Source organism: Myotis nattereri (genome assembly GCF_964212035.1).
Source record: "Myotis nattereri genome assembly, chromosome: 1".
NCBI classification, from domain to species: domain Eukaryota; kingdom Metazoa; phylum Chordata; class Mammalia; order Chiroptera; family Vespertilionidae; genus Myotis; species Myotis nattereri.
Window position 1 is genome coordinate 79729400 of NC_138075.1, and position 13928 is coordinate 79743327.

Sequence of the window (13928 nt, forward strand, 5' to 3'; positions counted from 1 at the left end):
TTGATGAACATGATGACACAGACATGATAGAAAGCTGTGTCTCATTATAGTTTCCAAATAGTAAGGGGTTAGTGTTTGATATTCCCTTTCTTTTTAACATCTATGTCTAAATTTTTCACTTTTGTACCATAGGATGTGGCCACTTTGAAGTTAGATGCACCACTCATCACCTCTTTTTTCTTTCTCTAGGACTAAACAGAGAAACTATAAGATGACTGTACATGAATGCCTAAAAACGTCCTTTAAGGGCTGATTATATAAGCAACTTCCTGTATAAGAGAAACAAGAATAATTCAGTGAATAATTATGTGTTGCACAGTGTCTTCTCCATACAACACCTAGCAGACTAATGACAAAATGATGAGTACAGCAGTTGCTGGGAGAGAACAATGTTGTTCTGCCCATGTTCACATGAAGAGATATATATCCCAAAGAAAACATGCACTGTCTCTGATGTGACTTTCATTTGACACTTGATTAAGATAAAGCTGGTGCATTTAAAAAATTCCTTCAAACCAAGAGCTCAGGTGAGTAAAAAGGCTCATGATATATATACTCTTCTTCAACTCACAGAGTGATTGGCAAGGCCTGTATATTTTTAGCACAGTTTCAATTCCACAAAAAGAAATACCTCCTAAAAGAAATGTGTTCAGCACCCTCCTAAATGTGTCTCATTAAGTTGCCAATGCTGGTACTTGCTCCTTAAGGCTGGCTTACAGCACTCATCCTAACCCAGCTCTGTATACCATTGAAGAAATAAAAGTGAGACTAATCGCTATTTGAAAGGCACTACATCTGTAAGAATTTTTATGTTAATACTAGAGACCTGGTGCACGAAATTCATGCATGGGTAGGATCCCTAGGCCTGGCTGGCGATCAGGGCCGATCTGGGGGCCAACCAGCAGGGCAATTGGGGGGTGGGGGTCCCTGGCATCCGCCTTGGCTGGCCGGAGCCCTGGGGGCAGCTCCTGTGTTGAGCGCCTGTCCCCTGGTGGTCAGTGAGTGTCATAGTGACCGGTCATTCTGCAGGTCGTTCTGCTGTTTGGTCTATTTGCATATTAGGCTTTTATTATATAGGATTTGTAAAATATCTTGAGAAATATCAGGAAAAAGCAACCTGGAAAACAGCATTCTGCAATAAAATTATAGAAATGGTAGTAAAGAAACCAAACTGAAAGATATTTCTAGTAAAGGAACAGGTTTGTTCTTATAGTGAAACAATCTTAGCTCAGTGGCTCATTCTTCTAAAAACACCAGCTTTTGGATAAGTATGAAAATACACCACTGTGTTTAGATTTAGCATACAGTGAACTCCCTAAAATGGTTCTCATGCAGTCTAGCACCTTGATTCTTTTGGTTTGTTTTTGTTTTGTTTTTATGCTGTGGAACACCTAACTTTTAAAAAAGTGAGTTCAAGGCAACAGGATGACTAAAGTCACACAAATGCCCACTCACCTCCCATGATTTTAGATTGGCAGTTAATAAACTCCGGCTTCCTGTCCGTGAGGTACCTCTGGCAGGTGTGGTGGAGGATCTGGAAGAAGGTGCATTTTTCTGAGGCTGTGCTGGCTACCCACTGGTCAAAAGCATTTTCAAACAACAAATCAAACTCTGCAGAATCCTGGAAGAAAACAGTGAAATGACTACTAATCTCAATGTATAAAAACTGCTGCTTCAATCTTATGCCCAACAAAAGACTCATAAAGGCAAAACATCTTTCAAAACTAATCAAAAGGTTCATCTTTTTTTAAAAAACTATGTTTTTATAGATTTTCTAGAGAGAGAGAGGAAGGAAGAGGGAGAGAGAGATAGAAACATTGATGAGAAAGCAACATTGGCCAGGTGCCGCCGACACACCCCCTACTGGGGATCGAGCCCACAACCCTGACTGAGAATCCAACCAGTAACTTCTTGGTTCATGGGATAATGCTCGACCACTGAGCTACACCAGCTGGGCAAAGCTCATCTTTATTAGCGCCCAGGTGCATGGAGAATCCACCTTTCTCTGTTTATCAAGTAAACCCCAAGTCTTACAGTATTTACAGATGTCCCCAGGAAGCTAGTATCACAGAAGTTCCTGTAGCCTACCACACATTGACCTGTGTCAGAATTCAGACCACCTATCATCCTCCCAATTACTTGGGACATAATTCATTCAGGTTCTCAGCACTAACCCATAGTAATCTTGCCCCTAATCTTTGACAGGAAAAGATTCCTCCTTATTATTTTATCATATAGTGACAATTTACATTTTCTTTTTCTTCATTATTGACGTTTTATATGGTAGATGCATGTGAGCAAAAGGAGGGGATCTAGTTTGAATAAATACTTATCAAAAATGTTTCTCATATTACATACAACAGATTCGTAAACTTTTAAGGATTTATTTATTTAAGTAAATAAATAAATTGGTGGCATGAGGAGATAAATGAAGCTTAGAGAAACATGGCTTTTCATATTGATAGCCATGGACATGAACCTGATTTCTGGTCTTTGCATTTTGCTGATAAACATATTACTAGACATAGCAATTCTTCAATCTGCATCCCCTTAGGTACCTGCATCAAACATGATGAAAAGGTTTATAATCCCCCATAAGAAGGGTATAGAAATCAGAAAGTCTTATTTGTGTAACTGAAACAGAGAAAAACGATTCAGACAACCATCACCACCGCCAAAGTTAATAAAAGAGTTGTCATGTGAAGAGACCACCGTAGCTCAATCCTCTACAGGGCACTCACCCGATTAGGATCGATGCCATTAACCTGGCGAAGCTGCTCGAGCATCCACTGTGATCTCCGCACGAACGACGTGGAGCCTTCAAACTGTTTGACCTTCGTAATGGACGCCTGTGTAGGTTTCTTGTTTGTCACTGCCAGGAAAAGACCACAGATTAGTGGGTGTGCAGGTTGGTTTGTTTCCTGTCAGTGGGCTTCTATCCCACACATACATGCACATGCAAAACGAGAATGAGAGAAGAAAAAAATACCTATACATGTATCTATAATAATAAAAGGGTAATATGCTAATTAGACCAAATGTCATTCCAGATGTCCTTCTGGATGAAGCTGGGGCTGGAGGGAAGCCCGGCTCCCAGGTGCCTGCTGGCAGCCAGAGCGAAGCCCAGGTCCCAGACGCCAGAGGGAAGCCGGGGGATGGAAGGCCTACTCTTGCTCGAATTTCGTGCATTGGGCCTCTAGTATATACACACACACACACACACACACACACACACACACACACACACACTGAGTGGCCAGATTATTATGATTGGCCAGGTTATTATGACCACCCCATCAGTACTTCGTTGGGCCACCTTTTGCCTTCAGTACTGTGGCAATTCTGCTTGGCATTGACTCCACGAGATGTTTAAAGGTGATGCAAGGAATCTGACACCATGCCTGATAAATAGCACTGTCCAGTTCTGTAAGATCTGATGATTGTGGAACCAGCTGCCTGATGGCTCTTTTAACTTCGTCCCACAAATGCTCAATTGGATTGAGATCTGGTGATTGTGGGTGCCAACTAAGCAAGGTAAAGTCTCCCTCATGTTCTTGAAACCACTCCTGCACAATATGAGCACCGTGGCATGCGCATTGTCTTGTTGGAAGAAGCCATCTCCATTGGGATACACCGTCAACATGATAGGATGAACTTGATCAGCAATGATACTTAGGTATGTTGTGCTATTCAGACGTTTATAATGGTCTGGCCCTCTAGCAACTTCAGCACAAAATTATAGCTAATTTGCCTACAAACATCAGGTGGTCATAATAATCTGAGAGAGAGAGAGAGGGAATGGATATGTGTGTCTTTGATGAGGGGTGAGGTCGAGAGATACAGAAGTTGTAATCTCTACTCTCAAGCAGGTACAATAGAGGTATGATTGTAAGGGCTGCTTTATGTCTTCATCCATTCAGACTGAACACAACTTAACCCACTAGCACCAAGCATCTTTAATGGGGGCGGCAAGTATGCAATAACCAACTGCAGGGAAAGAGGCACACAGGGCCGACAGGCACCCAGTAGGGGTCATTGGGAAAGGCTGAATTTTAAATAAAGTTCCCCTAAGGAACTACAACGCATATTTCTAATTACATAGTCCAGTGTAAATATTTTAGGTTTTAGTGATAGAGGAGTAATACCTAATTTTTTAAGAGAACCATTTGGCTTTAAAATATAGTCTAGTTTGTATCAAGTTTGCAACCGATTATGACTTTATCTGGCATTCTCGGTGGTCCCGCTCCCCCCAGTATGAATTCCTGAGGTCACCACACCTGCAGGACCAGCACAGTCCCTCCGGCCAGCCTTAGTCATGCTGATAACAGACAGTGTCACCTCTCAGACAGAAGTCAAACACCAGTCACCAGGAGAGAGTCACTTGGAATAGTTTTCTATGTCTGCTCACTTCATGACTTAGAGCCTCCGGGGGGGAGGTAAGTAAGTGTTTTGAAAGGGCTTTCCTAGAAGCTCCTATGAGCCCTGTCTGCAGGGATTGTAAAACCTAGTATGAACGATGCTATTAAAGAAACTAGGGAGAATGGAAAGCACTACTTGTCATAATGAATTCTACCCTAATAAGACTGTGTATCAGTGGCACATTCTTTCTTTGTTTTAAATAACCCCACACATTCCACATTTTCAAATAATTATGCAGATGCTCACCAGATGGCAAAAAGAATCCTTGGGGAATGAAGGACAGAGAGCACCTACCCCAGTCCCGGCTGGTGGTAAGCTTCTCCTTTCATGCACGCCAGAGTTGTTGTGTTACAGTGTCTGGGCCCGGAGAGCAGGGACTCAGAGAATGAACTGTGGGTCCCTGCCTTTAGGTTTGGTGAGAATCCCCGCGGTGTGGTTCCAGGACTATTTTTATGACTTCAGCACAATCTCATCCCTTTGCTCTTAACCATAATTTAGCAGTTATATATTTTAAAATTTCAAATAGTGCTTAGGTTTATTACCCATTATTTCAGTTATATTTGGCTGAAAGCTTCTGAATGCTTCACACCAATTACATTTATTTTCATGGTTAAAAAGCCATCATCCCCTTAACACCTACAGTCAGAGGAAATGTATGGTCTTCTATTCACAAATGGCCTCTCTGGCCTTCAGCTCCAAGTATAAGCCTGTTAAGTCCCATTAGGAATAACTATTACCAGTCTGCTCAGGGCTCTTTCCATCCATTTAATTCAATTCATTTACTCTTTGTGTCTTCTATGACACAAAGGGAGATCTAATAGGTTTCTCTGAATAGTTATGTGCTATTCTTGTGTTTTAATGTTAAAGTAAGCAACACACCTGGACTATGTGCAGGTCCTAAAATGTGCTTAAAAGATTAAAGAATGCTTTTCAATGACAGGAAAACATGGGTTCCTGTATTAGACTCACATCCCTAAACACAAAGAGGATTTCCTCCTTTGTTTATGTAAATCACTCGGCATTTAGGCATCCTGGGAAACATGAACATTTCCCTTGTAACTTTAGTTAAAGTTGTTACAAACCAGTTTTACTTCTGGTTCATTTATTTGCAAGTAGTTTACAGCATTATAAAAGCTCAAACACAATGCAAGATTGCTGTGGTTTTTGGCACGTTTAGCATTGACATTTTACAAAGGCAAGTTCCATTGGAAGCTTGTCGCTGAAATGAGAAGTGCAGGAACCCCACCCACATGACAAATGCCCCATAGAATTGCTCAACAGCAGTCACAGTGCAGAGCGGTCATTTTTAATGGAGGCAGTTATAACTCCATCCAGTCAGGCCTTTCCCCCTGTATTGGCTTAGTCCTTGCCCAGTTCTTGGAATCTGGGTAGTGTTCCTGGGCACTGAGCCCATTTTGGTTTAATTTTTGTTTATTGTTATTATTTCCAGCATCTCAGTTTCTATTTTGAGGCAGGTGCCTTAAAATTATATTATTACATACACATACTACTGTTGTGATTCTGACAATATCCAAAGTGTGTTCCCTTAATATTTCCCTTTAAATAAATTTGCTTTTTTACTTAAATAAGTTCATGAGAAAAGTATATGTTAAAGTCATAAATAGATACAGTGCTACGTATATTAAAAAAACAATAATGTAAAAAATATAATTGAAAAATATAATGAAAACATAAATGCTATGAATTTCAAATTAGAGGGTTGTCGGGGGAGGGCTTGGCATCTGATGTCTGCTCTATGGTAAAATGGTGATTAGCAAGTATAGCCAGGTATTTACAATGATCACAACATAGGTATTTTCCTGGATATAATCAAAAAGCCTAGTGGGAAATGGCTTCTCTAAGACCACTGCTTGATAAGCATGAGCACTCACTCAATAAGCCAAGTGTTAGGGTTATCCAAACCTAATGCTGTTTTTCATTCACTCCCACTCCTGGCACCCACTGTTCTCCATGGTGGCATCAGAGGAAGGCAGAAGCATGTGGGCCAACCAAATTCAGATCCTTCTGCTACCAGTTCTGATAAAAAGAATGTGGTTTCCATGGCTGCACGCCTCCTCTTCAGCCTCCATGTAGACTTGATCTACATCTCAGCTGTAGTTATGAAGCAGCGATAGGAGCTGTTATGTTTGGAATATCATTACTCAGGTAGTATAACATCTCTGTCTAATGAACTAATGGCCTAGTAAGGTCTTTTAAAAAATGGTCCCTCCAGGAAACATACAAAAATAGGACACATAGCCAAGGGGTGGAGACCACCAGCTTTGCTTTTGCCCAATCAGAAAAACTCGATTCAATTAGAAAGCAATACCCAGGACAATGGCAAAGCACCATCTTAGATCAAATGTGGTCTTGCAGTGAGTTAGGAATTGGTGGAGGGGACAAAGATTGATGATGAAAAGAAAGACAGAAATGCAAGCTATTTGCATGTTATGGAATGCACACTGCCAGTGATTAAAGTGGCTAATCTTCCATTTCTAGGTCCAATGGCTGAGAGCTTGCTTTAAAAAAAGTCACACTTCCCCCCTACAATCTCATTATTCACAGCATCATATCTGAGTCCTTCCAAACAAGAAAATCAATTTTGCCTTAGATACAAAATATCGAGTCTCAGACTTTAAAGGAAACAATCAGCATATAAAAATGTTACTTTACCTTTATATCCTCTGTCTCATTTTTCATAGTTATCTATACTTAACTATGGGTAATATGCAAATTAGTCTGAACGCTGTCACATAACGACCTACCAGCAGGAGGGCAGGGTAGTGAGCTACGTGCAGCAGAGAGCTGCAGGCGGCGGTGGGCGGGGCGGTCTGCTGAGGCAAGTGGCTACAAATCCGTGCACAGGGCCGCTAGTTTTTACATATTTACTAACATTTGCACAAACATTTTTTTAATCCACATTAAACTCAGATTGAATCACTTTATAACTTTATGTGGTCATTTCTCCCTCTCAAAAAAAACACACAAACCCACAAACAACACAAAGGTGCTGAAGAACAAATTGCAGCTATACAGTCTGATGTTGAGATTAATCGCACCTACGTACCTAAGTAAGATACCTTAAAATTTCTACATGCTTAGTTCTAGTATGATCTCATGGATAAGCGAAGGTCAGCATTTTGTGGTATGCCTTTAGCTCTGCTCTGCTGGAGTCTAATGACCAGAAACTTTGATTTCAACAAGACTTTGATGAGAAATAAGCAATTTGGAACAAGGGAAAAAAGTGATGTCCACATAGAATCTTATTGGGGCTGCTCTTTGGCTGTGGCAGAGGTGACTAAAAATAAAACCCTCTGAAATGTGGTTCAGGAAATAAAAGAAAGATCAAGTATGCCTTCTGGGTGCTTATGTGATTTTTAAAAAAGGGCTAACAGGGAAAGGTGAGAAATGATTATTTAGAACTGGTTTCCTAATGCTCTTCCAAAACTCTAATGTCTAGGTGGATTTAATAGTATCTATGGAGAAATAAGTATCAGGTCGGAGGCTGCATCAGCAATTTTAACTGGTGAGATGGCTGAATGTGTACAAAGCTTAGAAGCAAAAATACCTACATTGCTACCTCAAATACATTCAGAATAGAGAAACACCATCCCTGCTGTAGGTAGTGAGTGGGAAACAGAGCATGTGTGTTCACCACGGCATTGATCGTTTGCTTCTCATAGTATTTCTCAAAGCGTGTCATCATTTAGGACATAGTTTAGACTCCATGCCTCCAAGACCAATTCATGAAATGGCCAAGTTTGTCTTTGGGGCCCTCTCCTTCCACTCCCTACCTGAGGTGCTGGCCAGGTTGCTGACAGGACCCAAATGAGCCTAAAAGGATATTCTTGAATCTGTATGTTTTTAGGAAAAAAATTTTAATCCAAACAACAGACACAACAACAAAAATGGTAGCATTTCAGTCTAAGCACAAGCCAGTGGGGAAGAATGTAGGATGCCATTCTTTCAATAGACCCTGCTCTACTAACTCAAAGGGGAAGGGGAGGGGTGGGGAGGAAGCAGGGCACAGGGTTTGATGTATAAAGGCAGACCTCCTTAATGTACAGAAGAGATAATCACAAAGAAAATATGCCACACAAAAAATTCCTTATTTGGTACCACTAGTTTCTAGGCCTGGACTTACATCACACCCTCATCTCCAAATTGGAGGAAGCTGTGAGGGGAGGGGGGAAAGGAGATTGAAAGTCTAAGAAGTTTCTCCAAATAGATACTGAAAAAGCAACCATTTATATGGGAAACTGCTTTCAGGTACAGAAGTCTGGGTAAGTCCTTTCGTGGAAGGAGAAGAATAAGAAATATCTTGCATCAATCATTCCTTGGGAATCATCCTCTTAATATGAAGGTACAGCACCATATGGAGAGTAGTTAACAACTACATATTAGTAGAGAAAGCAAACTCCCTATACTAACTTTATAGGAAGTATTATCTGGTTGTCATATTATATTTCCAAATTGTCAAAAAGGAGACAGTATTATTTTGAAATGTGCAACTTTTATCTCACATGCCATTATGAGATTTAGTTGCAACTTCTAAAACCTAATCTATTCTAATCGTAATCTTCTTTAACCTGTTTGTAGTTTTACTTTTTTAAAAACTGTAAAAATATGTAGATTTTTATTTTGAAAGGGTGTTCTACTTTGCAAGTCAATGACAGGTTCACGTACACTCGAATAGGTAGTCTTGGGCTGTTAAATCTTTAGTCTGAAATCAGGAAGCTTAATCCCCAAGGGGGCTCTAATTCCCCACAGCAAGCACCACCCTCTCCAGATTAGCACCGCCAAGTCTTCAATACTATACACTGACACAACCAGTGCCACTTCAGGTACGCATGCACAAATGAATGAGTGAACAAATTAATGAACGGCTCTCCAACAAAAGGAAAAACAGTTCGTGTTTGGACAAGCAATCATGAATACATCAAAAATTCAATTGTTCAATTGTCCTGTTTTCAGATCAGTCCACAGTTTCAAGGGATTTGAACTATTTTCTTATTAGACAAGAGCAGTACCTGATAACTAGGGAGAGTAGAGAAAATGGTAAAAACCAAGAAATGACAGAAATATCAGGATACTAGGACATAAATTTGGTGTTAATATCTCTTTAAAAACCTATTTTCCTGCAATCCTTATTCTAGCAGCATTTCTCTTAAGTGATTATTCTGTTCATTTCAGCCTCCCTGTAAACATGATTTCAGGCTTGAGATACAGCAAGCCAAGGCTTCCCATTGTGTTTGATGTTTTTAACTTCCATAGACTTTTCCCCATAGACCTGAGGATAAAACCAATTTGCATACATTTTGGGTGAAGGGTAAACATACAATGAATTATAAAACCTGGTTATTATTAGTTGCTGTGACTTCAGACTTTCTTTTTTTAAAATATATTTTTATTGATTTTAGAGAGGAAGGGAGAGGGAGAGAGAGATAGAAACATCAGTAATGAGAGAGAATCATTGATCGGCTGCCTTCTGCATGCCCCACACTGGGGATCGAGCCTGCAACCCAGACATGTGCCCTGACCAGGAATTGAACTGTGACCTCCTGGTTCATAGGTTGACACTCAACCACTGAGCCATGCCAGACAGGCTGACTTCATACTTTTTATGGAAAGGGTATAAAATGTAATTTATCCTATATAATAAAAGGTTAATATGCAAATAGATCAAATGGTGGAACACAGAACAACCAGTTGCTATGATGTGCGCTGACCACCAGGGGGTGTGTGCGGAACATGGTGGGCATTGGCTCCATAGTGGGACAGTGGAGCAGGTGAGCAGGAGCGCCAGACCAAGGCGAGTGCCTGTTGCTGTCATTGGAGTGAGCTTCTGGTGGTTACTAAAAATTCTTTGCTCCAGCGCACCAGGCACTTGCACCTGCTGCTGGCATCACTCCCACTTGCACCCATTGCCAGTGCCAGCCCACTCACACCTGCAGGCAGTGCCGGAGCCGCCACTCGCGCCTGGCACTGGGGGGTCATGGTAGGAGGGGCTGGGCAGGGGCACAGAGGATGGGCGAGACCCACCCCTGTGCCTACTGCAGCTTCACGGTCCACAGTTCCTGTCAAGGTGCACAAATTCATGCACTGGGCCCCTAGGATAGTATAACTGTGAAATAAGCAAACAGGCCCAAGCCAAGGGATTAAATGCCTAGATCTGTCAGAACTGTGCTGGCTCTGAAAGAGATAAAATCCAATACCAAATACTATAATATCAAATGGAGATGACAGAAAGAGTTAACTACAGTCTGAAAGTCATATTCTGTTCTTACTTCCTCAATTCTGGGAACAGCTGTAAATATCATTTTTGATCTATTCTTAGGAGAGGTTTACAAACAGAGAATCTAAAGACAAAGACATAAAAGAAACAGCGACCTGCCTCAAGAATGAATTAAATTATTACACAAGAAGCTCAAAGGCTGGGAATAAAAACTTAAAAAAGAGGTTCCTTCAATGTTATGCTTTCCTTTAACATTAGCTATTATATACTGAAAAGCATAGGCCAAACAGTAACTCTCTTCAGGAAAAGAGAAATTCAATACATATTTAACCTGGAAGAGTTGCTAAAAAGCATTCTTAGAGCTCAAATACTCCTTCCAGTGAGAAAAAATTGAACCATTTCTGCAGTCTCCATTTCCTTCTCCCTCAGCAGCTCTGAAGAGGGGCACTGTGCCTCTCACCCCAATACCCTGCACCCTACTGCTGAGCACAATCTTTTAATATGGATCACTTTCAATGTGAAAAGAGTATGAGAGAGAGAGAGAGAGAGAGAGAGAGAGAGAGAGAGAGAGAGAGAGAGAGAGAGAGAGAGGAGAGAGAGAGAGGAGAGAGAAACTCAAAGAAAGCAGAGCAACAGAGAATTTTCTAATGGACTAGGTACTAAACATATAATATCACTAGGTTTTTTTTTAAAAAAAAAACAAAGCTGTTATTACTTAGCAAACATAGCTGTCAAATATAATTGCGACTGTCAGTCAAGCAAAGACAGATGTAGCTGGTCTCTCTGCTTTCCTCCCTCATCACCACCACCACCACTTTTTCAATACTTTTAATAATACATTTTATGTTAGGGTGTACACCACTGAAGTTCTAAAAGCAGTGAATGATGTCACTAAGAACTTGTCACCTTCACTCTTTATTAAACTGGGGAATAAAATCTGGCAACATGTTTTGGGTAAAACGAATGTCAATTATATCAGTATACAATTAAAATTAGCTTAATTTGTTTTGGTAAACTCTAGGCAATATCTACTAAGCTAAACATGCATATACCCTATGACTCAGCAATTCTAAACCTGTATCTACACAACAGAAATGAGTGCTATGTCCCTGCTTCTGTTGGAAACAACCAGAAATGGACAAAATATATGAAATAATGAAAGACAGTGACCCCTGTGATATGGGAAATGGATGAGGTGAGCCTTACAACTGCCCTCGTTTACTGCTTTGGTAGAGTTTTCCAGGCTGTGGCACAAGGAGGAGGAACCCAGGCAGAGACTGGCAGACTGCCTGAGCTGAAGAGACAGAAATCAGAGCTCAGGGAGACCAAAGTGAGGAAGAAGAAAAAACTCCAGGGATCTGCAGAGATTCTGCCTCAAATATTTAGCTGAGTATTTCTCACCACTTGTGTGTTAGGAGGTGATCTGAGGCCAGAGAAAGAACCACTCAAAACGAATAGGGGAAACAATACTCATGCTCACACAGGGCTGGGCACAGTGCCTGTGCCCACCAGCCAGACCGGAAAACCAGTGAAATTCAGGATCTTGCTCTATTCGTGAGGAATAATTAGTCCTAGAATGAACAATGCTTGCTTCCAAATGACAATGTAGTATACACTTTATAACATATGAAAAAGTAAAATGTCTGACAACAATAGCAAGAAGGTCAGGATGGGAGAAAGGGAAGTGAAGTATTAGAAGGCTCCTACTATACTATACATGAAGCAAGTTAAATTAAACATGTATAAATACTCTAAAGCAATCAGGAAAATTAATAAGAGTTTAGCTGTGGTGGTTAATTTTATGTGTCAACTTGGCAGGGCCATGGTACCCAGATATTTGGTCAAACATTATTTTGGATGCTTCTGTGAAGATGTTTTTGGATAAGATTAATATTTAAATTGGGAGCCTGGCCGGTGTGGCTCAATGGTTGAATGGTCGTCCAGGAGCCAAGAGGTCACTGGTTCAATTCCTGGTCAGGGAACATGCCCAGGTTGCGGGCTCGATCCCCAGTGGGGGGTTGCATACAGGAGGCAATCAAACCACGACCTCCTGGTCCATAAGTCGACGCCCAACCACTGAGTCATGCCAGGTGGGTGAGTGTTTAAAAAAAATTTTTAATTGGGGAGCTCTGAATAATGTAGATTGCATTCCATAATGTGAGCAGGTCTCAGCCAATCAGCTGAAGGCTAGAACAGAATAACAAATTGACTTCCCCAGAGCAAGAAGGATGTATGCCAACAGTGGGTAGGAGCTGGGAGGAAAAGAGTAAGGAGGGAGGATGGGAGACATTTACAATACTATCAACAATAAAAAATATATATTTAAAAATATTTTCATACCTTACAATATGTGTCTTACCTTAATAAAAAGTAAACCAAAATAATAATAATGATGATAATTATGGAAGGGTTTGAGAACTGCTACCAATTTGAAATCCTTAACTCTGATACATCTCAGCACATGCCCCACTTAGGGGATTCCAAGGTTGCTGTATTAATCACACCACTCACAAACAGAGAAACAGTGTGCAAACCTGGAAATTTTCTTAGGCCTTCTGAGCTACCATCACAAGGTATCACAGACTGGGACAAATACAAGCAACCTTATTTCCCATAATCCTGGAGGGGCTGGGAAGTCCAAGATCAAGGTGTCAGCAGATAGAGTGTTTGGTATGATCCCACTTCCTAGTTTATAGCTGTCTTCTCCACTGTGTCCTCACATGGCAGATGGGGAAAGGCAGCTCTCTGGGGTATCCTTTTTATATGAGCCCTAACCTTATTCATGAGAGCTTCACACTCATGACCTAATAACCTCTTAAAGGTCCCCACCTCCTAATACCATCACATTGGGGTTTAGGATTTCAACATATAAATTCCCTTCCCGCCAAAACCGGTTTGGCTCAGTGGATAGAGCGTCGGCCTGCGGACTGAAAGGTCCCAGGTTCGATTCCGGTCAAGGGCATGTACCTGGGTTGCGGGCACATCCCCAGTAGGAGATGTGCAGGAGGCAGCTGATCAATGTTCCCCTCTCATCGATGTTTCTAACTCTCTATCTCTCTCCCTCCCTCTCTGTAAAAAATCAATAAAATATATTTAAAAATAAATAAATAAATTCCCTTCCCAGAACAGAAGGGAATTTATTCAATGTAATTCTGACACTTGCTTTTATTTAAAAAATCTACCTGTAGGACTTGTAAGTATATCCTATTTGCAAAATTCTCCAGTTGGATTCATGGTCCTGTTCCTGTCCATCTCTTCTGGAACCTTTCTCCAA

General features: G+C 41.0%; 1 protein-coding gene across 2 annotated transcripts in view; it reads right to left on the minus strand.

Moving 5' to 3' along the window:
• STXBP6 (syntaxin binding protein 6) overlaps positions 1-13928 on the minus strand; it is a 267387-nt gene that overhangs the window by 54974 nt on the left and 198485 nt on the right. For both annotated transcript variants that reach the window (XM_081098975.1, XM_081098976.1), the window contains exons 3-4: positions 2742-2872; positions 1456-1621 (exon numbers count right to left, since the gene is read on the minus strand). In XM_081098975.1, coding sequence (XP_080955101.1) covers positions 1456-1621; positions 2742-2872 — 297 coding nt within the window. The remainder of the gene's footprint in view (positions 1-1455; positions 1622-2741; positions 2873-13928) is intronic.